Raw genomic sequence first — 26,588 nt, 5'->3', positions numbered from 1 at the left:
TAACTGTGGACAAGTAGTTGTAGGTTACTAACGATGACAGCTGACTTAATAAACTTAAAACAGTAAAACGTATTAAAAATGTTGTAAATATATTTTGAACATACTTTGATATATATGTACATTTTGTTATAGGTTCGTGAATCGACCAGTGGCCAAGTCTTACTTCCCGACGAAGTAAAAATCTGTGAAAGTGAGTTATAGTCTCACTTTTAAAATCTAATATGTTGGGATGAGAATAAATGCAGTTTTATAAATTTTTTACGAAATAGACACAAGTAAATGAAATTACATTATATGGGTGAATGATCGAAGCTGAATATGCCCCTTTTTGCTTGGTAACCTAAGAATTAGTAAACCGATCTACTAATTGACGCGAATCCTAAAGATAGATCTATTGGGCCTAACGAACCCCATCCATGGTTGCGGATACTTTAGTACTTCGATGTTGTTTTATCATGTCCGATGGATTTCCCGGAATGATAGGGGATATTCTTATATGCATCTTGTTAATGTCGGTTACCAGGTGTTCACCATATGAATGATTTTTATCTATATGTATGAGATGTATATTGAAATATGAAATCTTGTGGTCTATTATTACAATTTGATAAATATATAGGTTAAACCTATAACTCACCAACATTTTTATTAACGTTTAAAGCAAATTTAACCTCAGGTGATTATTAAGAGCTTCCGCTATTGCATGCTAATATATGGACAAGATTTGGTGTCAGCATGCTTGTATAATATTGTTTAAAACTGCATTCGAGATTTATTTTGTTGTAATATATTAATATTGTAAACCAATATGTATTGGTAGTGTGTAAGTGTGATATTTTTATATTATCATTTCTGGATAATCTAGGTGGTGTTTTTTTAACCTTGTCGATAAAATAAAGGTTATGGTTTGTTTTAAAAACGAATGCAGTCTTTAAAAAACGTCTCATATAGAGGTCAAAACCTCGCAACGAAATCAATTAATATGGAACGTTTATAATCGATATGAACGGGACATTTCAGCCTTAAGGAATTCTTGCTCGTAGCGTCATTTTCTAGTTATCTTAAGAATATTGGCATAATCTGCAATTGAAAATTTTCGAAAAATTCTCCACAAAATTTTACCCGATTTGTGGGGAATGTAGTGACTTCAAATATGTGTTTTGCGGCCATTAATTTTCATAAAAACGAAACTACACTCTCATATATTCGCATTCAATATGAAATTTAGAAACAAAAAAAAAGGTTATGAATTTAGAGAGATAAAAAAGCGGCTAAAAATACTCGAACAATAAACCAAGACGTTATAAAAACAGCAACGTTTTGTAGCTAGTGGTGAGATAGTAGCCCCAAAATAATTCTCGATGTACCTAAATACAATATTAAATAAAAACAAGTATCATAGTGGTATTTAAACAAGCAAAACAATTCACATGTAAATGCATTATTTATCGTAAGATCTAAAATTGCAAAATTCACCTTTAAAAATAGTAAAATTGCATTCTCGACATCTAAACTGCTTCGAACGGGGGAAAGTCTTAAGAAATTCTTGCTCGTAGCGCCGTTTTCTAGTTATCTTGAGAATATGGGCCTAATCTGCAATTGGAAATTTTTCGGCAAATTCTCCACAAAATTTTACCCGATTTTGTGGAGAATGTAGTGACTTCAAATATGTGTTTTGCGGCCATTTATTTTCATCAAAACGAAACTACACTCTCATATAGTCGCATTCAATATGAAATTTAGTAACAAACACAAAAATAAGGTTATGAAGTTAGAGAGATAAAAAAGCGGCTAAAAATACTCGAACAACAAAACCAACACGTTGTAAAAGCAGCAACGTTTTGTAGCTAGTTGGGAGATAGTAGCCCCAAAATAATTCTTGATGTACCAAAATATAATATTAAATAATAACAAGTATCATAGTGGTATTTAATTAAAAAGGCACAACAATTCACATGTGAAGGTATTACTTATAGTAAGATCTAAAAGTGCAAATTTCACCTTTAAAAATAATAAAATGTCATTTTCGCCATCTAAACTGTTTCGAACGGGGGAAACCTTAAGGAATTCTTGCTCGTAGCGCCGTTTTCTAGTTATCTTGATAATATGGGACTAATCTGCAATTGGAAATTTTTCAAAAAATTCTCCACAAAATTTTACCCGATTTTGTGGAAACTGTAGTGACTTCAAATATTTGTTTTGCGGCCATTAATTTTCATCAAAACGAAACTACACTCTCATATATTTGCATTAAATATGGAGTTTAGAAACAAAAATAAAAATAAGGTTGTGAATTTTGAGAGATAAAAAAGCGGCTAAAAATACTCAAACAATAAAACCAAGACGTTATAAAAGCAGCAACGTTTTGTAGCTAGTGGTGAAATAGTAGCCCCAAAATGATTCTCGGTATACCTAAATACAATATTAAATAAAAACAAGTATCATAGTGGTATTTAAACAGGCACAACAATTCACATGTGAAGGCATAACCTATCGTAAGATCTAAAAGTGCAAAATTCAACTTTAAAAATAGTAAAATGTCATTTTCGACATCTAAACTGCTTCGAACGGGGGAAAGCCTTAAGAAATTCTTGCTCGTAGCGCCGTTTTCTAGTTATCTTGAGAATATGGGCCTAATCTGTAATTGGAAAATTTTCGGCAAATTCTCCACAAAATTTTACCCGATTTTGTGAAGAATGTAGTGACTTCAAATATGTGTTTTGCGGCGATCATCAAAACGAAACTACAATATCATATATTCACATTCAATATGAAATTTAGTAACAAAACAAAAATAAGGTTATGAATTTAGAGAGATAAAAAAGCGGCTAAAAATATTCGAACAACAAAACCAAGACGTTATAAAAGCAGCAACGTTTTGTTGCTACTTGGGAGATAGTAGCCCCAAAATAATTATTGATGTACCTAAATACAATATTCAATAATAACAAGTATCATAGTGGTATTTAAAAATGCACAACAATTCACATGTGAATGTATTACTTATAGTAAGATCTAAAAGTGCAAAATTCACCTTTAAAAATAGTAAAATGTCATTTTCAGCATTTAAACTGCTTCGAACGGGGGAAAGCCTTAAGGAATTTTTGCTCGTAGCGCCGTTTTCTAGTTATCTTGAGAATATGGGCCTAATCTGCAATTGAAAATTTTTCGGAAAATTCTTCACAAAATTTTACCTGATTTTGTGAGAAATGTAGAGACTTCAAATATTTGTTTTGCGGCCATTAATTTTCATCAAAACGAAACTACACTCTCATATATTTGCATTAAATATGGAATTTAAAAATAAAAACAAAAATAAGGTTATAAATTTAGAGAAATAAAAAAAACGGTTAAAATACTCGAACAATAAAACTATACGTTATAAATGCAATAACGTTTTATAGCTAGTGGTGAGATAGTAGCCCCAAAATAATTTTCGATGTACCTAAATACAATATTAAATAAAAACAAGTATGATAGTGGTATTTAAAAAGGCACAACAATTCACATGTGAAGATATTACTTATCGTAAGATTTAAAAGTGCAACATTCACCTTACAAATAGTAAAATATTATTTTCGGCATCTAAACTGCTTCGAACGGTGGAAAGCCTTAACGAAGTCTTGCTCGTAGCGCTGTTTTCTAGTTATCTTGAGAATATAGGGCTAATCTGCAACTGGAAATTTTTCGAAAAATTTTTCACAAAATTTTATCCGATTTTGTGTGGAATGTAGTGACTTCAAATATGTGTTTCGCGGCCATTAGTTTTCATCAAAACAAAACTACACTCTCATATATTCGCATTCAATATGAAATTTAGAAACAAAAACAAATATAAGGTTATGAATTTAGAGAAATAAAAAAGCGGCTAAAAATATTCGAACAATAAAACCAAGACGTTATAAAAGCAGCAACGTTTTGTAGCTAGTGGTGAGATAGTAGACCTAAAATGATTTTCGATGTACCTAAATACAATATTAAATAAAAACAAGTATCATAATGGTATTTAAACAAGCACAACAATTCACATGTGAAGGTATTACTTATCGTAAAATTTAAAAGTGCAAAATTCACCTTTAAAAATAGTAAAATGTCATTTTCGGTATCTAAACTGCTTCGAACGGGGGAAAGCCTTAAGGATTCTTGCTTGTAACGCCATTTTCTAGTTATCTTGAGAATATTGGCCTAATCTGCAATTGGAAATTTTCGTAAAATTCTCCACAAAATTTTACCCGATTTTGTGGGGAATGTAGTGACTTCAAATATGTGTTTTGCGGCCATTAATTTTCATCAAAACGAAACTACACTCTCATATATTCGCATTCAATATGAAATTTAGAAACAAAAACAAAAATAAAGTTATGAATTTAGAGAGATAAAAAGCGGCTAAAAATACTCGAACAACAAAACCAAGACGTTATAAAAGCAGAAACGTTTTGTAGCTAATGGTGAGATAGTAGCCCCAAAATAATTCTTGATATACCTAAATACAATATTAAATAAAAACAAGTATCATAGTGGTATTTAAACAGGCACAACAATTCACATGTGAAGGCATTACTTATAGTAAGATCTAAAAGTGCAAAATTCACCTTTAAAAATAGTAAAATGTCATTTTCGGCATCTAAACTGCTTCGAACGGGAGAAAGCCTTAAGGAATTCTTGATCGTAGCGCCGTTTTCTAGTTATCTTGAGAAAATGGGCATAATCTGCAATTGAAAAGTTTTCGAAAAATTCTTCACAAAATTTAGCCGATTTTGTGGAGAATGTAGCGGCTTCAAATATGTGTTTTGCGGCCATTAATTTTCATCAAAACGAAACTACACTCTCATAAAGATATATTAATTGTTTTATATAATTTATAATATAAATATAAATATATTTAATTTTAATGTATATAGCTGTTTGAAATCTACATCCAATAAATAGGGAACACGTGACTACTCGCGCTCCCATCTTTCATGTGATGGAGCCATCGCGCCTGAAAAAAACCATCATCACGTCGCACTGTGGCGCGATGGTGTCGTGATGCGATAACTATAGTCTAAACTCTTCTTTGACTCTGAAAAACTAATTTTTTACTAATTTTAAATACTCGCTCTATCTTCGTTCTATAGTTCAATATTCTTTTTTAAATGTTCAAAATTAATTGTTCACTTTTATAAATAAAAAAGAATGATATAATAAATTTTTTTTATGTTTCTATTTTATATATGTAAAGACAAAAAGATGAGTAAAAATAATGAGTAAAACTAAAAAGTTAAAAAAAGGTACATGCGTTTGACTTTTTTTTTTTTTTTTAGGACTAGATTTATCAAATTTTGTAATGATAAAACTTTAACTTTTTATTTATTTATTTATTTATTTATTTATAATTAAAACAAAGTTGTAAATCTCGCCGATTCAAATTCTTTGTAATAACTGACCTACTCGCTCGTAAACCTCAATTCTCAATCTCTCTCTCTCCCCCTCTTATCTCCTATGGCGTCCATCTCCGCCGGCTCCGGCCTATTTCTTACTCTCCCTAAACAACAATCACGTCACCGGTCAATCCTATCTACTCCGCCGTCATCCGCTTCTGTTACCACTACCAATACAATCAGATGCGAACAACTTTCATCTCAAAACCCCTCCAAATCTAAAACCTTAAAATCAAATCCATTTTCTCTCAACAATCTCCCAATTTCAAATCTATTTTCCGTCAAAAACCTCGCAACATCTGCCGCCGCCGGTGTTTTGTTTCACGTCGCGTATAAAAATCCTAACTTTTTTAGTCTCGGTGGCGGTAATGGCGGCGGTGGCGGTGGCGCTGCTGGAGGCGGAGGCGGAGGTGGAGGTGGCGGAGGATGGTGGAAGAGACTGTTGTCTCCGGCGGCTAATGCGGATGAGAATCAGTCGCCTGAATGGGATTCACATGGCTTGCCTGCTGATATTATAGTTCAATTGAATAAACTTAGTGGATTTAAAAAGTATAAGGTATCAGAGCTTGTGTTTTTCGATAAAGTGAAATCGATTATTGTTGGTTCGGACGATTCGTTTTTCGAAATGGTTTCGATTAAATCGGGTGGTGTGTATACTAAAGCTCAGCTTCAAAAAGAGCTTGAAACCCTAGCTACTTGTGGTATGTTCGAAAAAGTAGATTTAGAAGCGAAAACTAACGCTGATGGAACGATAGGATTGACTGTTTCTTTTACTGAATCTACTTGGGAAGAAGCTGATCATTTTAGGTGTATTAATGTTGGATTAATGCAACAATCAAAAGCAGTTGATGTTGAAGATAACATGACTGAGAAAGAAAAACATGATTATATGCGTAATCAGGAGCGCGATTATAGGAGAAGGATGGAACGGGCTAGACCGTGTATGTTGCCGCGTGCGGTTCATGGTGAGATATTGCAGATATTGGCTCAAGGTAATGTGAGTGCTAGAATGTTGCAGAATATTAGGGATAGGGTTCAGAAATGGTATCATGATGAAGGTTATGCGTGTGCTCAGGTTGTGAATTTTGGGAATTTGAATACGAATGAAGTTGTTTGTGAGGTTGTTGAAGGTGATATTACTCGTGTTGTGATTCAGTTTCAGGATAAAATTGGTAATGTGTGTGAAGGGAATACTCAAGTTGGAGTTGTGAAAAGAGAATTGCCTAAACAGGTAACTGAACATCAAATTTGATTCTAATATGTTTGTATTGTTTTAGGTTCTACGTTTAATAATGTTGATCGTATTCAACCTGAATTATATGTAGCTTATAGATCCTTATACTAAGATTTGATAATTCTTTCAAAGTTTGAAACTTTATATTGATGCTTATTATAGTTTAATGATGGATCCTCTGTTTAATCATGCAATGTGATAATTTGATTTGCAGCTTCAAAAAGGAAATGTCTTTAACATTGAAGCTGGGAAACAAGCATTGCGTAACATTAATTCTCTTTCGTTATTTTCAAACATTGAAGTCAATCCACGTCCAGATGAGAAAAACGAGGGTGGAATTATCGTTGAGATTAAGTTAAAAGAGCTAGAGCAAAAATCAGCTGAAGTCAGTACTGAATGGAGCATTGTTCCTGGACGTGGGGGCCGTCCTACTTTGGTATATATCTATCCCTTATAATGATTATATATTCACCATTGGATTTATTTTAGCAATTATTTTTAAATATCTTTTTGTTATGCAATGTTTAGGCTTCGATTCAGCCTGGTGGAACTGTTTCTTTCGAGCATCGAAACATCAAGGGGCTTAATAGATCTCTTCTTGGTTCTGTAACCACGAGTAACTTCCTTAATCCTCAGGTGATTAATGATTTATTACTTTTTAATTATTGTTACTGTATAAAAGCTTTTAGATTGATAAGGTAGCTTAATGGGCGAGCTTTTTGACTGTCAAAATGGGTTGGGCTAACTTAACTTAAAACACTCTTTTATCTATTTTTTGACCATTTGACTTTCAATACAGGATGATCTTGCATTTAAGCTCGAGTACGTGCATCCATACTTAGACGGTGTATCTAAATCTCGAAACCGCACTTTGCGTACAAGTGTATTCAACAGCAGAAAGCTTAGTCCAGTTTTTACTGGTGGGCCCGGAGTGGATGAAGTTCCCCCGATATGGGTTGACCGAGCAGGTGTAAAAACTAATATTACCGAGGTAGTAAATTACTATATAACCCTTATTACATTGACCTATGTGTAAAATTTACATTAAATCTTATGATAAATTTGTTTTTTGGGTCCAGAATTTCACTCGTCAAAGCAAGTTTACATATGGGGTTGTAATGGAAGAGATAACAACGCGTGATGAAAGTAGTCATATATCTTCAAACGGTCAACGCGTATTACCAAACGGTGGTATTAGTGCTGATGGCCCACCAACTACACTTAGCGGCACGGGTATTGACCGTATGGCGTTTTTACAAGCGAATATTACACGTGACAACACAAAGTTTGTAAATGGAGCAATTGTTGGCGAGCGGAATGTGTTTCAGGTCTTTCATATGTTCTAATATTTATAAATTGTTTTTGGAACTTGAAATATGTTACTAACATGTATATATATTTGTTACTTGGATTGCAGCTTGATCAGGGTTTGGGTATTGGCAGCAAGTTTCCATTTTTCAACCGCCACCAACTGACATTAACTAAATTTTTACAACTGAAGGAAGTTGAAGAAGGTGCAGGCAAACCGCCGCCACCTGTCCTTGTTCTTCATGGTCATTATGGTGGATGTGTAGGAGACCTTCCTAGTTATGATGCGTTTACTCTCGGGGGGCCTTATTCCGTGCGGGGTTACAACATGGGAGAGATTGGTGCTGCTAGAAATATTCTCGAGGTGGGTGCATACACATTGCTTTTCTTTAACCGCCTGCTTTTATTAGTTCTAATACTACGTATGTGGTCAGTCAAATCCGTGATATTTCATACCCTAAAAATAAGGTGCTGTTTGTTTTTTAAGATGTTTTTGTCTGAAGATCTGCGGATCATGTCTGTAAAGAAGATGTGTAAAGAAGATGTGGTCTAAAGGTCTGTATGTTGAATACTGAAGACTATTTGTTTTATGTCTGCAAAATAACTTAATCATGTCTGCAGCACTTAGAAGCATGTTTCTAAGTCTGCAATCTTGCAGACAGAATAAGATATTATTTTATCTTATGTCTTCAGAAAAACAAACAGTCTACAGTAAAAACGTGTGCGAGCGCGTAGACATAAGACATAATAAGGTCTGCAGACCAAAAAACCAACGACACCTAAGTTTCCTATGCTTTTTGGCCTCGTTAAGGTTATAAAATTAATTGGTATTAACATTGCGTGAATTAGAGGTGTCAAAATGGTCGGCAGGGTTACTTGGTTTAGGTTGATTAGGTTTTAGTTTTATTTAATAATATAAATATAAATAAATATAATAGTGTCTGAAGTATCATTACAAAGGTCATATTGTGCTATTGATTATCATAGTTTTTGGATAAAAAAATTTAGGAGGTGTTGTTCGGTAATTATCTCCTTTGCATGAGTCCTGACCTTTCCGGCCCATTTGACATGCATTTTTAGCCAACCTTTTCATTATGATCTAATAGAGATAATCTTAATCTTGGCCAACTCATTTGTAAACCTAAACGGGTAAAAGGAGCCACAATGTCTTTAATACCCTCTCTATATGAAATATAAAATTGGATCTCGTGGGCATAAATAAGCATCATTCAGTGTTGCAGAACTTGGTAGTACTCGGCCAAAAAAGTTTCCTGATTACTAGGTCCAATTACTCGGTCAAAGTCAAATATGATTATTGATAATACCATTCATTGCAGCTTGCGGCTGAATTACGTATACCAGTAAGAAACACGCACGTATACGCATTTGTGGAGCATGGTAATGATTTGGGAAGTTCGAAGGACGTAAAGGGAAATCCAACTGAGGTATATCGACGAATGGGTCAGGGGTCATCTTATGGTGTGGGTGCCAAACTCGGTTTAGTACGAGCAGAATATGCAATTGATCACAACTCGGGGATTGGAGCCGTATTTTTCAGATTTGGAGAAAGATTTTGATACTCAATTTTTTTGTGGGTAATTAAACATGAGTTTAGCTCTTAGTTTGGGTTTGCAAATTTGGTAGAAAAGAATTTTGTGTGAGATTATGATTTAAAACCATCAGGCCATGTGTAGATTGATTGCTATTGATGAACTCCCAATAATTGAATTTCATGATTATATGTTTTATTAATAATCAAATGGTTTTAGACCGTTTGAATACTTGTGACATCAGTTGTAACTAACGTCATCAATTATGAAGTATGTGCTAACTAGCTTATACGACAAAGCATCGCAAACACTTCATTTTTCACAAAGTAATCAATAGATTATATGCAATACTTAGTTACTTAAAGTATTACATATAATCTATTAAACGACTCATGTCCGATGACAGAAACTCGATTATCAGCTCTAACTTTACGTCGGCACTTTCTTCACTTTCACATAAAGACTTAACAAATATCGAACACTGACATCTGATTGATTGCTGCCAACAGTCTTTCTTCGGAATTCTACTCTCCTGTCTCTTTCCCTATCGAAATCTAGCGGGAAGAAAAAGGCCAAGCGTATTCTTGGTTTCCCAACCTGAAAATATACAAGTAGCAATGGGGCCGCTTATTGAAACGCCTACCGACATGATCCTTAACAGTTAACCTAGCTCCGCTGAGCACTTCCAATGAACTAGCGACCCTAACAAAACGACAAACAAACTTATTGAACTAGCTCCGCTTAACCATCAAACAAACAACAAACCTATTGAACTAGTGGCCCTAACGAAACAAATACATATAATCTATTGAACGACTCATGTCCGATGACAGAAACTCGATTATCAGCTCTAACTTTACGTCAGCACTTTCTTCACTTTCACATAAAGACTTAACAAATATCGAACACTGACATCTGATTGATTGCTGCCAACAGTCTTTCTTCGGAATTCTACTCCCCTGTCTCTTTCCCTATCGAAATCTAGCGGGAAGAAAAAGGCCAAGCGTATTCTTGGTTTCCCAACCTGAAAATATACAAGTAGCAATGGGGCCGCTTATTGAAACGCCTACCGACAGGATCCTTAACAGTTAACCTAGCTCCGCTGAGCACTTCCAATGAACTAGCGACCCTAACAAAACGACAAACAAACTTATTGAACTAGCTCCGCTTAACCATCAAACAAACAACAAACCTATTAAACTAGTGGCCCTAACGAAACAAATACATATAATCTATTGAACGACTCATGTCCGATGACAGAAACTCGATTATCAGCTCTAACTTTACGTCAGCACTTTCTTCACTTTCACATAAAGACTTAACAAATATCGAACACTGACATCTGATTGATTGCTGCCAACAGTCTTTCTTCGGAATTCTACTCCCCTGTCTCTTTCCCTATCGAAATCTAGCGGGAAGAAAAAGGCCAAGCGTATTCTTGGTTTCCCAACCTGAAAATATACAAGTAGCAATGGGGCCGCTTATTGAAACGCCTACCGACAAGATCCTTAACAGTTAACCTAGCTCCGCTGAGCACTTCCAATGAACTAGCGACCCTAACAAAACGACAAACAAACTTATTGAACTAGCTCCGCTTAACCATCAAACAAACAACAAACCTATTGAACTAGTGGCCCTAACGAAACAAATACATATAATCTATTGAACGACTCATGTCCGATGACAGAAACTCGATTATCAGCTCTAACTTTACGTCAGCACTTTCTTCACTTTCACATAAAGACTTAACAAATATCGAACACTGACATTTGATTGATTGCTGCCAACAGTCTTTTTTCTGAATTCTACTCCCCTGTCTCTTTCCCTATCGAAATCTAGCGGGAAGAAAAAGGCCAAGCGTATTCTTGGTTTCCCAACCTGAAAATATACAAGTAGCAATGGGGCCGCTTATTGAAACGCCTACCGACAGGATCCTTAACAGTTAACCTAGCTCCGCTGAGCACTTCCAATGAACTAGTGACCCTAACAAAACGACAAACAAACTTATTGAACTAGCTCCGCTTAACCATCAAACAAACAACAAACCTATTGAACTAGTGGCCCTAACGAAACAAATACATATAATCTATTGAACGACTCATGTCCGATGACAGAAACTCGATTATCAGCTCTAACTTTACGTCAGCACTTTCTTCACTTTCACATAAAGACTTAACAAATATCGAACACTGACATCTAATTGATTGCTGCCAACAGTCTTTCTTCGGAATTCTACTCCCCTGTCTCTTTCCCTATCGAAATCTAGCGGGAAGAAAAAGGCCAAGCGTATTCTTGGTTTCCCAACCTGAAAATATACAAGTAGCAATGGGGCCGCTTATTGAAACGCCTACCGACAGGATCCTTAACAGTTAACCTAGCTCCGTTGAGCACTTCCAATGAACTAGCGACCCTAACAAAACGACAAACAAACTTATTGAACTAGCTCCGCTTAACCATCAAACAAACAACAAACCTATTGAACTAGTGGCCCTAACAAAACAAATACAATGAACCACATAACATATTGGTGCAACGGACCGATACCTAAACCAAAATCCAATCCTAAACCAATCAATATTCTATACAGTTACATTTTTTCGAAAAACACTAAGGGTGCGTTGATAAAACTGAATGAATTAGCACAGAATGGTTCATAATCTGAAAGGTTCAGAGTCTCTGAATGAATTTAGTTCTGAATGACAATAAGCTGTTTGATAATCATTTTGAATAAACAATATGAATCAATTAAATAAACTTGTTATCGTTTATCATTAATAAAAACTCCAATATACTTATTTGATAAATGTTCTGGATACGATTTAAGAAGAATATTACATAAAATTTAGTCTTTTAATGGTTAATAAAGTATTTTAACTCTGAATGGTTCAGCACTGAATACTGAACCATTCAGCACCATATCTCATTCAGAGGTCAGAAACAAACGCACTGAATACTGAATTATCACACCCCCAGTTAGGGCCTGGGCGAAATGTGACTTAATATCAAAATATACCAACATATTATAATAACGAGAACAATACTAAATGAGAAAGTTAAACTTTATGGAGTACGCAGCGGAAAATGAAATGTCGTTACAAATGAGTAAAGTAAATGTTTAAATGCAATAGTAATAAATAAGATAATCTCTTGATCCTATGTCCAAGTAGCATCACATAAGCAGTAGATAAGTAAGCTTGAATCAAACAGCACCTGAGACAAAACATGCTAAAGTGTCAACCAAAAGGTTGAGTGAAGTTCATAGGTTTAACAAAAGTTTGACCGTTGTTTTGGACCACAAGATTTAGTTTGTAAAGTTGATCTCCCGCAGGATCAAAAAGTTATGCCAAAGCGTGATATTTAGACTAAAAGTTCAAGTTTGCCCCATGACAAGTTGTGTCTGTCCTTGTCGGTTTAATTTCATTATCAAGTAATACAAAGACTTAGTCAAATGTATCGGGGTCGTTACTCCCGATAAGCCTACCCCTAATAATTAAGCATGCAGCAGCAATTAAAAATATCACTGTAGGGACTTAGTCGGACATAGCTGTGTATAGCATAGTTTAACAGTTTAGTACTTGTGTCTAAATTGTAAAAAGTAAAAACAGCATGTGTCTCACCCCAAGTAAAGTAAGTAAGTTTGCTAGCAATAAAGAGGGGCTATGAATTCACCTTAAATAGCAGTTGAAGTATTCCACGCAAGAAGGAAAGTAAAGCAAGTAAGTGATCTGGATATCAACCTAGAGGTATAACGTTTGATTAGTTAATGTCTAACTGACATAAAGTATGTTTATTAATATAGCAACTATATTGACAGTGACGGTTTTCGAGAAAAGTTCCTATTTCTCAAAAGTTTCTATTTTTGGAAACTTACTATTTATGGAAAGCTTTCACTTATAGTAAACTTCTAGTTTAAGAATGTTCGGGTTATAATTCTTAACAAAGATGTTGTACAATCTCGCCCAAACTTCGTTGCTAACATGCAAGTTACTCGAATGATCTATTGTTACCGAGTGGCCCAGGATCTCTTGACCAGAATCTGAGTCTTGGCATTCGAGATCCACAAGCGTCCCATAATGGTAACAAGGATCACCCTAGGTCACAAGTAGCGGTGATGTTTGTAGTCTTTGTACGCTATCTTTAATTATAACCTTCACGTTAGGTGCGTATATACATATATATTGATTAATTTGATTTTAATTATAATTCCTATATATTAATTCATAAAAATACTTTTATAATTTTTAGTAACATATATTACTAATTATAACATGTTATTTATTTTATGTTTAATTGCATATAATTTATAACATTATTTACATGTTTTGGTAAAAAAATAATAATAAACTGAAGTAAAAAGTAAAAAGTAAAAAGTAAGAAAAGAATACTTACTAGTAGTAATTTTTCAAAGAGAGAATGAGAGAAATTTTGGTGTGAGTTTGAATGAGAAATGAGGGGTATTTATACTTGAAAAAATTAGGTAAAAAGATAAAAAGAATAAAATAATTAAAAGAAAAAGAAATATTTTAATTTTTAATGGGATTTTAAAATTAAAAAGTATTAAATGTTAGGTCATGGGATAATGCACAAAATAAAATAATAAAAGTATTTTTTCCATTATAATTTTTAATTAAAAAGTATTTTATTTATTTATTATTTTTTTTAATTCATTTTTTTTAAGGATTTTTTTATATAAATAAATAAATTGATTTAGTGCTTTTCCAAGAATATTTGTCAATATTTTTTTTATTTAATTAATACATACAAATTTTGCATAAAAATAATAAATAATTCGGTATTTTGTATTTTTAATAATAATTATGATTTTAATTATTAAACTATAGTTTTAGTAAGTTTGTAAATATTATTAAATTTATATATAATTGGATTTATTATATAGTTAAATATATAATACATTAACTAAATAATAAAAGTGATACAAAGTTTATATACTTAGTTAAATTATGTCAAATTATATAAATTAATAATATATTATTTATTTAAGCGTACATTGTTGACTAAAAATTACTATTCGGTCAATATTTAATTGTATATAACAACCCTTAATACATATAGTCAGGCAGATAACCCTAGGGTTAATTCAGTAAATTTAGATGTCGAAAAGTGAGGGTTGTTACAGTACCTCCCCGTTAATAAAAACTTCGTCCCGAAGTTTTAGGTAGACTTCTCGGATGCATCAGCGGTTGAGAAGAGATGGGGATATTTCTGTTTCATTTGGTCTTCACGTTCCCAGGTATACTCGGGGCCACGTCGTGAATTCCAACGGATCTTAACAATAGGTATGGTGCTTTGTTTTAAGCGTTTAGCAGATCGGTCCATGACTTCTACGGGTTCCTCTATGAAGTGCATTTTATCATCAATGCGAATTTTATCCAAAGGAATAACGAGAGTGTCATCAGCAATACACCGTTTAAGATTTGAGACATGAAACACATCATGTACTTGACTGAGTTCGGTTGGTAGTTCTAATCGATATGCCACGGGACCAATTCTTTCAGTGATTGTGAAAGGTCCAACATATCGTGGACTGAGTTTACTTCATTTACCGAAACGGACAACACCTTTCCAAGGGGATACTTTCAACATGACTTTATCTCCAACTTGGTATTCGATGTCCTTTCATTTCTTATCGGCATAACTCTTCTGTCGGCTACGGGCAGTTTCTAAATGTTACTTGATTTGAACGATCTTTTCGGTAGTTTCGTGAATAATTTCAGGACCAGTTAAATGTTTGTCCTCAAGTTCATCCCAACACAGAGGGGATCTACACTTCCGTCCATATAGAGCTTCAAAAGGTGCAGCTTTAATGCTAGAGTGATAACTGTTGTTATAAGAAAATTCAACCAAAGGCAGATGTCTATCTCAGCCTTTGCCGAAGTCGATAACACAAGCGCGAAGCATATCTTCCAATGTTTGAATTGTTCGTTCACCTTGACCATCGGTTTGCGGATGATAAGCAGTACTCATGTCTAGTTGAGTTCCAAGAGCAGTTTGTAAGGATTTCCAGAATCTGGAAGTGAATCTACTGTCACGATCGGATATGATTGATATAGGAACACCATGACGAGAGACAATTTCTTTGATATACAGTTGTGACAATCTCTCCATCTTGTCGGTCTCCTTGATCGGTAAGAAATGAGCAAATTTAGTAAGACGATCTACTATGACCCATATAGTATCATTTTCACTAGAAGTCTTTGGCAATTTAGTAATAAAGTCCATAGCGATACATTCCCACTTCCACTGCGGAATATCGGGTTGTGTCAACAGACCAGAAGGCTTTTGATGTTCAGCCTTGACTTTTAAACAAGTGAGACACTTACTAACATAAGTAGCAATGTCGATTTTCATGTTAGGCCACCAGTAGAATTTCTTCACATCGTGGTACATCTTACTGGAACCCGGATGAATAGAATACCTAGTCTTATGCGCTTCATCCAAGACTAGTTCACGGAGATTACCGAAGCGAGGAACCCAAATTCTGTTGCCAAAGTACCGTGTACCATTAGCTTTCACTTGGAGTTGGTTTTCAAAACCAATAGGTCCTTCACCTTCGATAATTGTTGGTTTAATAGCTTCTAATTGAGCTTCACAGATTCGTGAGATAAGATTCGATTTGATTTTTAGATTCAGAGCACGAACATGTTTAACATCGTCTTTTCGACTAAGGGCATCGACAACTACATTCGCCTTGCCCGGATGATATTTCAGTTCACAGTGATAATCGTTCAATAACTCGAGCCATCGGCTTTGCCTCATATTCAGCTGTTTTTGATTAAAGATGTGTCGAAGACTTTTATGGTCAGTGTGCACCGTAAACTGGGTACCATATAGATAATGTATCCATATCTTTAATGCAAATACCACGGCACCTAACTCAAGGTCATGTGTGGTATAGTTCTCCTCGTGTTTCTTCAACTGTCTAGATGCGTAGGCAATAACCTTTTCACGTTGCATTAAAACGCAATCAAAGCCTTGCTTTGAGGCATCGCAGTAAACAACAAAATCGTCAGTACCTTCAGGTAAAGATAGAATCGGGGCTGTGGTCAATTTCTCCTTCAGAATCTTGAAAGCAGATTCCTGTTCTTCGGACCACTCAAATTTTTTTCCTTTTTGAGTTAGCTTCGTAAGAGGTTTAGCAAGAAGTGAAAAATCCTTTATAAATCTCCGATAGTAACCGGCAAGTCCCAAAAATTGGCGAATATGCTTCGCAGTCTTTGGTATCTCCCAGTTCTGAATAGCAGTGATTTTAGCAGGATCAACATGTATTCCTCTTCTATCAACAACATGTCCAAGGAATTGTACGGTTTTGAGCCAAAACTCGCACTTAGAGAATTTAGCATAAAGTTGTTCCTTTCGTAAGAGTTCAAGAATCATACGCAAATATTGCTCATGTTCTTTCTCACTCTTGGAATAGATCAAGATGTCATCAATGAATACAATGACGAATTTATCGAGATAGGGTTTGAAAACACGGTTCATAAGATCCATGAATACAGTAGGAGCATTGGTCAAACCAAAAGGCATGACACAGAATTTATAGTGCCCATAACGAGTGCGAAAATCAGTCTTAGGAATATTGGATTCCTTGACTCTAAGTTGGTGATATCCGGACCTCAAATCAATCTTTGAATAAACACTTGACCCTTGAAGTTGGTCGAATAGATCATCAATACGTGGCAACGGATAACGGTTCTTGATAGTAAGCTTGTTAAGTTCGCGGTAATCAATGCACATCCTTAACGTACCATCCTTCTTTTTAACAAATAGAATAGGAGCTCCACATGGGGACGAGCTTGGACGAATGAAACCTTTATCCAATAGTTCTTGGAGCTGGTTGGAAAGTTCCTTCATTTCGGAAGGTGCTAAACGGTATGGTGCTTTAGCAATAGGAGCAGCACCGGGAGCTAAATCAATTTGAAATTTAACTTGTCGAGGAGGTGGAAGACTAGGAAGATCTTCGGGAAACACATCGGGAAAGTCTTTAACCACTGGTACATCTTCAATACACTTCTCTTTCGATTCGATCATCTTAACGTGGGCTAGAATAGCTGGATAACCTTTCATAAGGTGTTTGCGAGTTTTAATACATGAGATAATGTTGAGATTGGAACCACTCTTTTCACCTTGGATGATAAGAGTCTCTCCATTTCCCAATGGAACATGAACAGTTTTATCGTAACACATGATGGCAGCTCTCAATGGACGTAACCAATCCATTCCAACTACGACGTCAAAACTTCCAAGTTCGACCGGCAAAAGGTCTATCTTAAATTCTTTATTGGCTAAGATTAGGTTGTAGTTTTTATAGATCTTATCGACTTTCATGATCTTTCCATTGGCTACTTCTACTAATCGTTTAGTTTCTAAGGGTTGAGGTTTTTCAGTGAATAAAGTGCAAAATTCACTAGACACGTAACTTCTGTTGGCACCAGTATCTCTTTCTTTAACTCCGCGTTTACCACCAAGAGTTTCTTAATTTCGCGTTCCTTCTCATCCATACGAACCTCCATTCTCGCCACGTGGCAAAGCAAACCTTCCAAGTTTCTCTCAGTATCTTTTCGCAGGCTCATGATGTCATACTTAGCAGCATCATCATAAGAAGGAGATCGGACTCTTTTCCTTGACGGACCAGTTTCCTCAGGACGTTTCCCCTTGTCTTCAGTTTTCTGGGTCGGGTAGTGAACGGGAGAAGTAGGTAAAGTATCCGGACTATAGTTTGGTGAACGAGGACCACCAAAGCCATAAGGTGGACTTTTGGGCTGGTCTTTCAGTGGAAGACCCTTTAGTATCTTCTTCGGTCGGCTTGAAAAGAGTCATTTTGTTCGTTTGATGAAAATTAGACATTCTAACATTAGGAAAGAGACTTTGATTAGCATTTTAAGCCAAGATTATCAAAGCAAGGTTGTTAAGATTATAAGGTAATCCTAAGTGCTTTAAGTCTAAGGCAGGAAAGGTTATAGTTTTCTAGATTGCTAAGGCACCCTAGCTAACACATAAGGCACACACAAAAATGCAATCCTAGTTCTCTATAACAGCCTGGTTATGCTCTGATATCAATCTGTGACAACAGATTGGGGATTTATTCCCAAACAGTGCCGTTCCTACGAATAGGGTGACCACTGAGCGTACCTCAGACTCTGATTTTACAGCCCACGTCACCGCTGTTATTTGGCCAACCATAAAAGGATCGCAAGGAGTAAGAGCCAATGCGTCGTCACAGGTAACACTGTGAGAACCCCCTCTATGACTAACTCACCCAAAGTCATTGCCGTTAACCGAACCAGAATGTTGGGAACGTTAACCGGTCGTTGCTTTGGACGCAGTTAAACCAGCTATGATACCAATCTATCACACCCCAGTTAGGGCCTGGGAGAAATGTGACTTAATATCAAAATATACCAACATATTATAATAACGAGAACAATACTAAATGAGAAAGTTAAACTTTATGGAGTACGCAACGAAAAATGAAATGTCGTTACAAAGGAGTAAAGTAAATGTTTAAATGCAATAGTAATAAATGAGATAATCTCTTGATCCTATGTCCAAGTAGCATCACATAAGCAGTAGATAAGTAAGCTTGAATCAAACAGCACCTGAGACAAAACATGCTAAAGTGTCAACCAAAAGGTTGAGTGAAGTTCATAGGTTTAAAAAAAGTTTGACCGTTATTTTAGACCACAAGATTTAGTTTGTAAAGTTGATCTCCCGCAGGATCAAAAAGTTATGCCAAAGCGTGATATTTAGACTAAACGTTCAAGTTTGCCCCATGACAAGTTGTGTCTGTCCTTGTCGGTTTAATTTCATTATCAAGTAATACAAAGACTTAGTCAAATGTATCGGGGACGTTACTCCCGATAGGCCTACCCCCAATAATTAAGCATGCAGCAGCAATTAAAAATATCACTGTAGGGACTTAGTCGGACATAGCCGGGTATAGCATAGTTTAACAGTTTGGTACTTGTGTCTAAATTGTAAAAAGTAAAAACAGCATGTGTCTCACCCCAAGTAAAGTAAGTAAGTTTGCTAGCAATAAAGAGGGGCTATGAATTCACCTTAAATAGCAGTTGAAGTATTCCACGCAAGAAGGAAAGTAAAGCAAGTAAGTGATCTGGATATCAACCTAGAGGTATAACGTTCGATTAGTTAATGTCTAACTGACATAAAGTATGTTTATTAATATAGCAACTATATTGACAGTGACAGTTTTCGAGAAAATTTCCTATTTCTCAAAAGTTTCTATTTTTGGAAACTTACTATTTATGGAAAGCTTTCACTTATAGTAAGCTTCTAGTTTAAGAATGTTCGGGTTATAATTCTTAACAAAGATGTTGTACAATCTCGCCCAAACTTCGTTGCTAACATGCAAGTTACTCGAATGATCTATTGTTACCGAGTGGCCCAGGATCTCTTGACCAGAATCTAAGTCTTGGCATTCGAGATCCACAAGCGTCCCATAATGGTAACAAGGATCACCCTAGGCCACAAGTAGCGGTGATGTTTGTAGTCTTTGTACGCTATCTTTAATTATAACCTTCACGTTAGGTGCGTATATACATATATATTCATTAATTCGATTTTAATTATAATTCCTATATATTAATTCATAAAAATACTTTTATAATTTTTAGTAACATATATTACTAATTATAACATGTTATTTATTTTATTTTTAATTGCATATAATTTATAACATTATTTACATGTTTTGGTAAAAAATAATAATAAACTGAAGTAAAAAGTAAAAAGTAAAAAGTAAAAAGTAAGAAAAGAATACTTACTAGTAGTAATTTTTCAAAGTGAGAATGAGAGAAATTTTGGTATGAGTTTGAATGAGAAATGAGGGGTATTTATACTTGAAAAAATTAAGTAAAAAGATAAAAAGAATAAAATAATTAAAAGAAAAAGAAATATTTTAATTTTTAATGGGATTTTAAAATTCAAAAGTATTAAATGTTAGGTCATGAGATAATGCACAAAATAAAATAATAAAAGTAGTTTTTCCATTATAATTTTTAATTAAAAAGTATTTTATTTATTATTATTTTTTTTAAATTCATTTTTTAAGGATTTTTTTATATAAATAAACAAATTAATTTAGTGCTTTTCCAAGAATATTTGTCAATATTTTTTTTATTTAATTAATACATACAAATTTTGCATAAAAATAATAAATAATTCGGTATTTTGTATTTTTAATAATAATTATGATTTTAATTATTAAACTATAGTTTTAGTAAGTTTGTAAATATTATTACATTTATATATAATTGGATTTATTATATAGTTAAATATATAATACATTAACTAAATAATAAAAGTGATACAAAGTTTATATACTTAGTTAAATTATGTCAAATTATATAAATTAATAATATATTATTTATTTAAGCGTACATTGTTGACTAAAAATTACTATTCGGTCAATATTTAATTGTATATAACAACCCTTAATACATATAGTCAGGCAGATAACCCTAGGGTTAATTCAGTAAATTTAGAAGTCGAAAAGTGAGGGTTGTTACATGAATGGTTCAGCATTAAGTGCTGAACCATTCCATTAAGAGGTAAACAAACGCACCCTAAAACTATATGATTGAATGAAGTCCCAAACCAAATTATCTTATCTCTTATGTATCAATTAAAAGTTAAACCAAAATTCAATCCTAAACCAATCAATATTTCATACAGTTACAATTTTTTGTCAAAAAAACTACAATTATATAATCATAAGGAATTTAAATGAATGAAGTCTCAAATTAGGGGTGTTCATCGGTTCGGTTTTCGGTTTGTTCGGTGTATTCGGTTCGGTGTATTCGGTTCGGTGTATTCGGTTTTGAATTTTTTTTGGGCAAAACCGAACCGAAAACCGAATTCGAATTCGGATTCGGTTCGGTTTTCGGTTAAAACCAAATATTATGAAAAATATGAGAACGATGATAGTTTAATTTTGGCATTACTAATGTCTTAGTTATTTACAACCTAAAACAATGACATACTATTAAATTATCAAGAATTCGATGATTTATTAATATTTACAGCTTAATTATGACGTTTACTGCTTCTATTATTAAGAAGAAGAACATAATAATTTGAGTAACATAATTATAATATGAGCTACCAAATCGTCATATTGATGAGAAACTATTTTATTGATTGGATCCCAAATTATAATGACATTAAAACATAGATATACAAATTAAATATATAAATATTTTGAATTCGGTTTTGAATTCGGTTTTCGGTTAAACCGAATTCAGAATTTTCAAAACCGAACACCGAACCGAAAACCGTATTCAAATTCGGTTTCGGTTTTGACTCGATCCGAACACCGTTTTTCAAATTCGGTTTGGTTTTTTCCGATTTGGTTTCGGTTTGGTGTTCGGGTTAAACGGTTTCAAACCAAATACTGACCACCCCTATCTCAAATTATCTTATATATCATCTTATTCTTATATCAATATCAATATCAATATCAATATCATATCATATCAATATCAATATCAATATATCAATATCAATTAAAACTCACTACAAAAGGGGCAAAATAACAAAGCATGGAAAGCTCACTATCCATACAGTTTCCATGGGGCGGTGGGTTTTAAACGCCATCAATATCCATACCTACCTAAACCAATCAAACCCATAATTTATTTTATTTAAAAGATATACTACTACGTAGCATAAATATAATATACTTTTAAATAATTTATTGGAAAGTATTCAAAAAAATCATCAATTGGCCTAAAAAACTACTCGTAATTCGGTACCCTTTTCCATCACTTTTCCTTCCCAAAAAAGACAAACAATTCAACATTTCATTTCATTTCATTTCAATCAAAATTTTTTCATCTCAATATCTTCACTATTTCTGTCAAAACGTTATAATAATAATTATTATTATTATATAAATATAAGACTATAATCAGTTGACTTATTGTATGATTTGTATCTATATCTATGGCGGAGGAAGTAAGAATCACCGGCTACGACGCCGGTGACAGCGGTAGTAGCGGAGATGACAAAAGAGTAACGGAGTGGGAGCAAGGGCTACCGAACGTCGCTGATCTAACGCCGTTATCTCAATTGTTAATCTCGTCGGAGATGTTATCGGCGTTCAGCATCACGCCGGAACCTCACCGGAGTATGACTGACGTCAATCGTGCTTCTCAAAACACGTTCTCGAATCTTCGAGGTGAGTTTCACCAACAACCGTTGACTAAGATCAATAGTTTAGAATCATCTAATAATAAATTCGCCGATCTGACGGATTCGAGAAAATCACAAACTGTCCGTTTTAACGGTGACGTTGACGGTAACGGTAACAGTAACGGTGATGGAGTGATAGAGGAAATGGATTCTGGTACGTTAGTTGAGGATGATTCAACATCTAGGGCTTCAAAACGACAGCGTTTAGTATGGACACCGCAGCTGCATAAACGATTTATAGTAGTAGTAGGACATTTAGGCGTTAAAAGTGCGGTTCCGAAAACAATTATGCAGTTAATGAATGTTGAAGGATTAACTCGTGAAAATGTTGCTAGTCATCTGCAAAAATATAGATTGTATTTAAAAAGGATGCAAGGTGTAAACACTGATAATCATTCAGGTTCAAATCATGGTTCTGGTTCACATGAATCGATTCAAATGCCTTATCAGCCACAGATGATGCAAATGCAGACGCAGATGCAGATGCCTCATCGTGGATTTGAGTCGAATTTGTATGCTGCGTATGATATGGCAAGGTATCAACATCGAATGACTTCGAACGATAAATAGAGATGAGGGTTCAAATTTGAGGAATGACTTCGAATTCATTCCTTTTTGTATATGTTTTGAATGAATATTGAATCAATCCTATGTTTTGCTACTTTATGACTTTTCTGTATGTTACTATTTGCAAAATTTTCTCCTTTTGTTTGTTCATACATTATTGGTCCAATCTCTGTTGATTTACCATGAAAGTGAAATGCTTTATTTGTACTGTTTAAGTGTTAGTATCTCCCTATATGGCTTCAATAGTCCTTAAATCTTGAAAGGGACTTTGTTACTATGTTTTGTATTTGAGCAATTGAGGTTACTTTGACACTTTTCATTACAAAGTGACCATGATGAGGTAACATAAATGCAACAAAGATTGCATCTATCAAGACCAAACAATTTGAATAAAATGTGGAATGTAATCTGTAGATGTAATTTGTATAGTTTATATGATGGAAATGGACTTTTTGATGATCTCTCGATGTGTTAGAACAAGGTCAACCGATCAGTGCAGAGTTTATGCAAAAACAGAGCAGATGATGATGGTCGAAACAGGGTGATAAAGGGGAGGGGGGTTTTACTTGGCCGTGCCCTTGGATCGGTTTCAAGGTTTCCTCCCGGGCAGCGATGTGGGCGGGGTTATTATCGCTGCATCGGCATAGTCGAAACGGGAGATGATCGCAACGGGTGGTTTAGTCCCCTCGGGTGATCCCAACCGCTGATAAAAAAAAGAAAAAAAGAAACAGGGTGATAAAATCATCGTCGCTTTTACTGTTTCTTTGTATTACTCCTATATGTTTGTTATAAGGAGTTGAGCAATGACAGGACATGATGGCTCGTTCGTACACCATTGTCGTGCTTTTTGGTAATTTATTCAATGTTTTGTAATATAATATTTGGAGCGGTTCTTACTTTTGTCGTATTCTTCAACAACAATGACGACGAAACCCAATACTACATAAGTGGTGTATGGGGATGTATCATGTATACAATCTTTCCCCTATCCTAGAATAAAGACAAGTCATTTCTCCATGAAGAAAATACTCTCAAAAGTAGAGAAAATCATCTCTCTCTATTCAACGGATAGAGAGATTGCTTCGGAGTAGTCCGGCCAATAAGTAGGAAACTTTTTTTTTAAAAAGACTAAAATAAAATTGATACACCATAAAAATGGTAAAATCAAATTTCCATGAGTTTTAAATCCTGCATTAAATATACTTTAGGCTCTGAGAGTCAGTCAAGTCGCCAATAAATCGACGCTTGCTGTCGACTCAATAACTAGAGCCGTATGTTGTATTCTTCAAATGAACAAAATAATTCTGTTAATGGTTAGGAAACTGAAGCCAGATGTTCATCTTAATTTATCTTCTTTTTTTTGCCTTCAAAATCCATGGTCTCTATTGTGTATATGTGTTGTGTTTATCCATTGATTCAAGTAGTGAAAGTGAGGTTTTATTTTCACAGGTAACGGTCGATTATAGTTGTGTATTAGCCTATTAGGTGGCTATCACTATCAGTTATGTAAATGTTATTTGGACTTTTTAGAATATAATGAGTCAAAAGCAACAATTTGAGTTGGTATTAGTCCAACCTCTTTAAAGACTAGAATTTATAGTTTTCCTTGTATTTTGGTAGTCGAAGTAGTGATGTTATATATATATATATATATATATATATATATATATATATATATATATATATATATATATATATATATATATATATATATATATATATCAATGGGGAAGTAACCAATCGGGGGAAGCAATTTTTTTTTTTTTTTCGTTCTTTTGGAGTTTTTTTTTTAGGCATCAAGATCACACGAAAATATGAACATTTAAAAAAAACACTTCATGATGAATGTTATTATTTTGTCGGGAAAACGATCTACAAAAATAACATTCAAGATAATATTGTTCGTGAAGAATGTTAACGTTTTTTTTCTTCATGTTTTGTGAAGTAAAATTTAGCCCGATTTAGAGTTTAGGGTTTGGTGCTTTGAGTTTATTCCATAAACCCTAAACCCTAAACTCTAAACCGTTCATGTTAAAAACTCAATCTAAATTCTAAATCTAAACCCTAAATCTAAACCCTAAACCCTAAATTTCTAAATCTTAATATCTAAACCCTAATATCTAAACCCTCAACATACGCTCGAAAAACACGATAATTGTTATATATTACTTCTTCGAGCGTTTTCCCGCCAAAATAAAAACATTTATCACAAAGTGACTTTATTAAATGTTCATATTTTCATTCAATCTATAATGTTCGTGAACAAAGTTTTTTCAAAAAACGAAAAAAAAAAATAAAATTTGCTTCCCCCGATTGGTTACTTCCCTCTTGATCCTACCACTATATATATGTATATATATATATATACACACACACACACAGTGTTGTAAATCTCCCGAGATCTCCCCCAAGATCTCGTTTTTAGAAGGCAACCGAGACGAGATGTTCATCTCCCAAGATTTCTTGGTCAACGTGGTCAAACATAGTGAAAGCCATGATTTCTCGGATTTTCTTGCTAATTTGTAAGATTTTCTTGTAAAATTCGTAATTTCTAAGATTTTCTCGCTCATTTCTTGGATATTTTTCTAAAATCTCGTAAAAACGTATATAAATATACATAAATTTATGTTTTTATGTATATTTTTATTAAAAAAAAACTATAAAGTCAACGTCCGAGATCTCCCCGAGATTATTCCTAGATGCCGAGATCTCCCTAAAAAGTCCAAACGAGATCTCCCCGAGATCCGAATTCTCCAACCTTATATATATATATATATATATATATATATATATATATATATATATATATATATATATATATATATATATATATACATGCGGTGTTACAGAAGATTGGTACTGTTTTTTTAGCTGCATTAGTAGTCATATAGCAAAAGATGTGGATTTAGCAGTTACATAACAGCAGATGACAAAAGATAGTCATTTGGCTAAACGTTTCTGGATCAGTTTGTAAGTAAAACAGAAGTTGATGAGCCCGAATATTCTCCATAAAGTTTTTCCTTTCGTAGATCTATCATTCCCTCATTATAGTCCTCCTAGAATCAATTCAATTCGAGTAAATTCTTATAAACCAGTGGTGGTGGACTTTCAGGTGGTAACATACCCGCCCATCTTCACAGCACTTATGAAATTTTAGTGTAAAAATTTTGGATTTTTCGACTTTGTTCCAGTGAAATTTTTTTTTTTTGCTCCAAAACCTTCAAATTTTGCTCAAAATTCTAAATTTTGCCTCAAAATCTTTAAATTTTGTCAAAAAAC

General features: G+C 34.1%; 2 protein-coding genes across 2 annotated transcripts; both read left to right on the top strand.

The window, feature by feature from the left end:
* The first annotated feature begins 5,441 nt into the window (after window positions 1-5,441).
* On the top strand, window positions 5,442-9,712 carry LOC139876499 (protein TOC75-3, chloroplastic-like). The gene is made up of 7 exons (XM_071863825.1): window positions 5,442-6,651; window positions 6,869-7,090; window positions 7,183-7,290; window positions 7,454-7,645; window positions 7,734-7,982; window positions 8,072-8,326; window positions 9,300-9,712. The coding sequence occupies exons 1-7, from the start codon at window positions 5,482-5,484 to the stop codon at window positions 9,537-9,539; spliced, it is 2,436 nt and encodes an 811-aa protein (XP_071719926.1). The 5' UTR covers window positions 5,442-5,481; the 3' UTR covers window positions 9,540-9,712.
* Window positions 9,713-22,242: 12,530 nt separating this feature from the next.
* LOC139876588 (transcription factor BOA-like) lies at window positions 22,243-23,467 on the top strand. Its single transcript, XM_071863928.1, has one exon. The coding sequence runs from the start codon at window positions 22,494-22,496 to the stop codon at window positions 23,310-23,312; it is 819 nt and encodes a 272-aa protein (XP_071720029.1). The 5' UTR covers window positions 22,243-22,493; the 3' UTR covers window positions 23,313-23,467.
* The last annotated feature ends 3,121 nt before the right edge of the window (window positions 23,468-26,588 follow it).

Source organism: Rutidosis leptorrhynchoides, chromosome 11 (assembly GCF_046630445.1).
Source record: "Rutidosis leptorrhynchoides isolate AG116_Rl617_1_P2 chromosome 11, CSIRO_AGI_Rlap_v1, whole genome shotgun sequence".
Taxonomy (NCBI): Eukaryota; Viridiplantae; Streptophyta; class Magnoliopsida; order Asterales; family Asteraceae; genus Rutidosis; species Rutidosis leptorrhynchoides.
The sequence above is the reverse complement of the archived record's forward strand: the minus strand, read 5'-3'. Positions and strand labels throughout refer to the sequence as shown.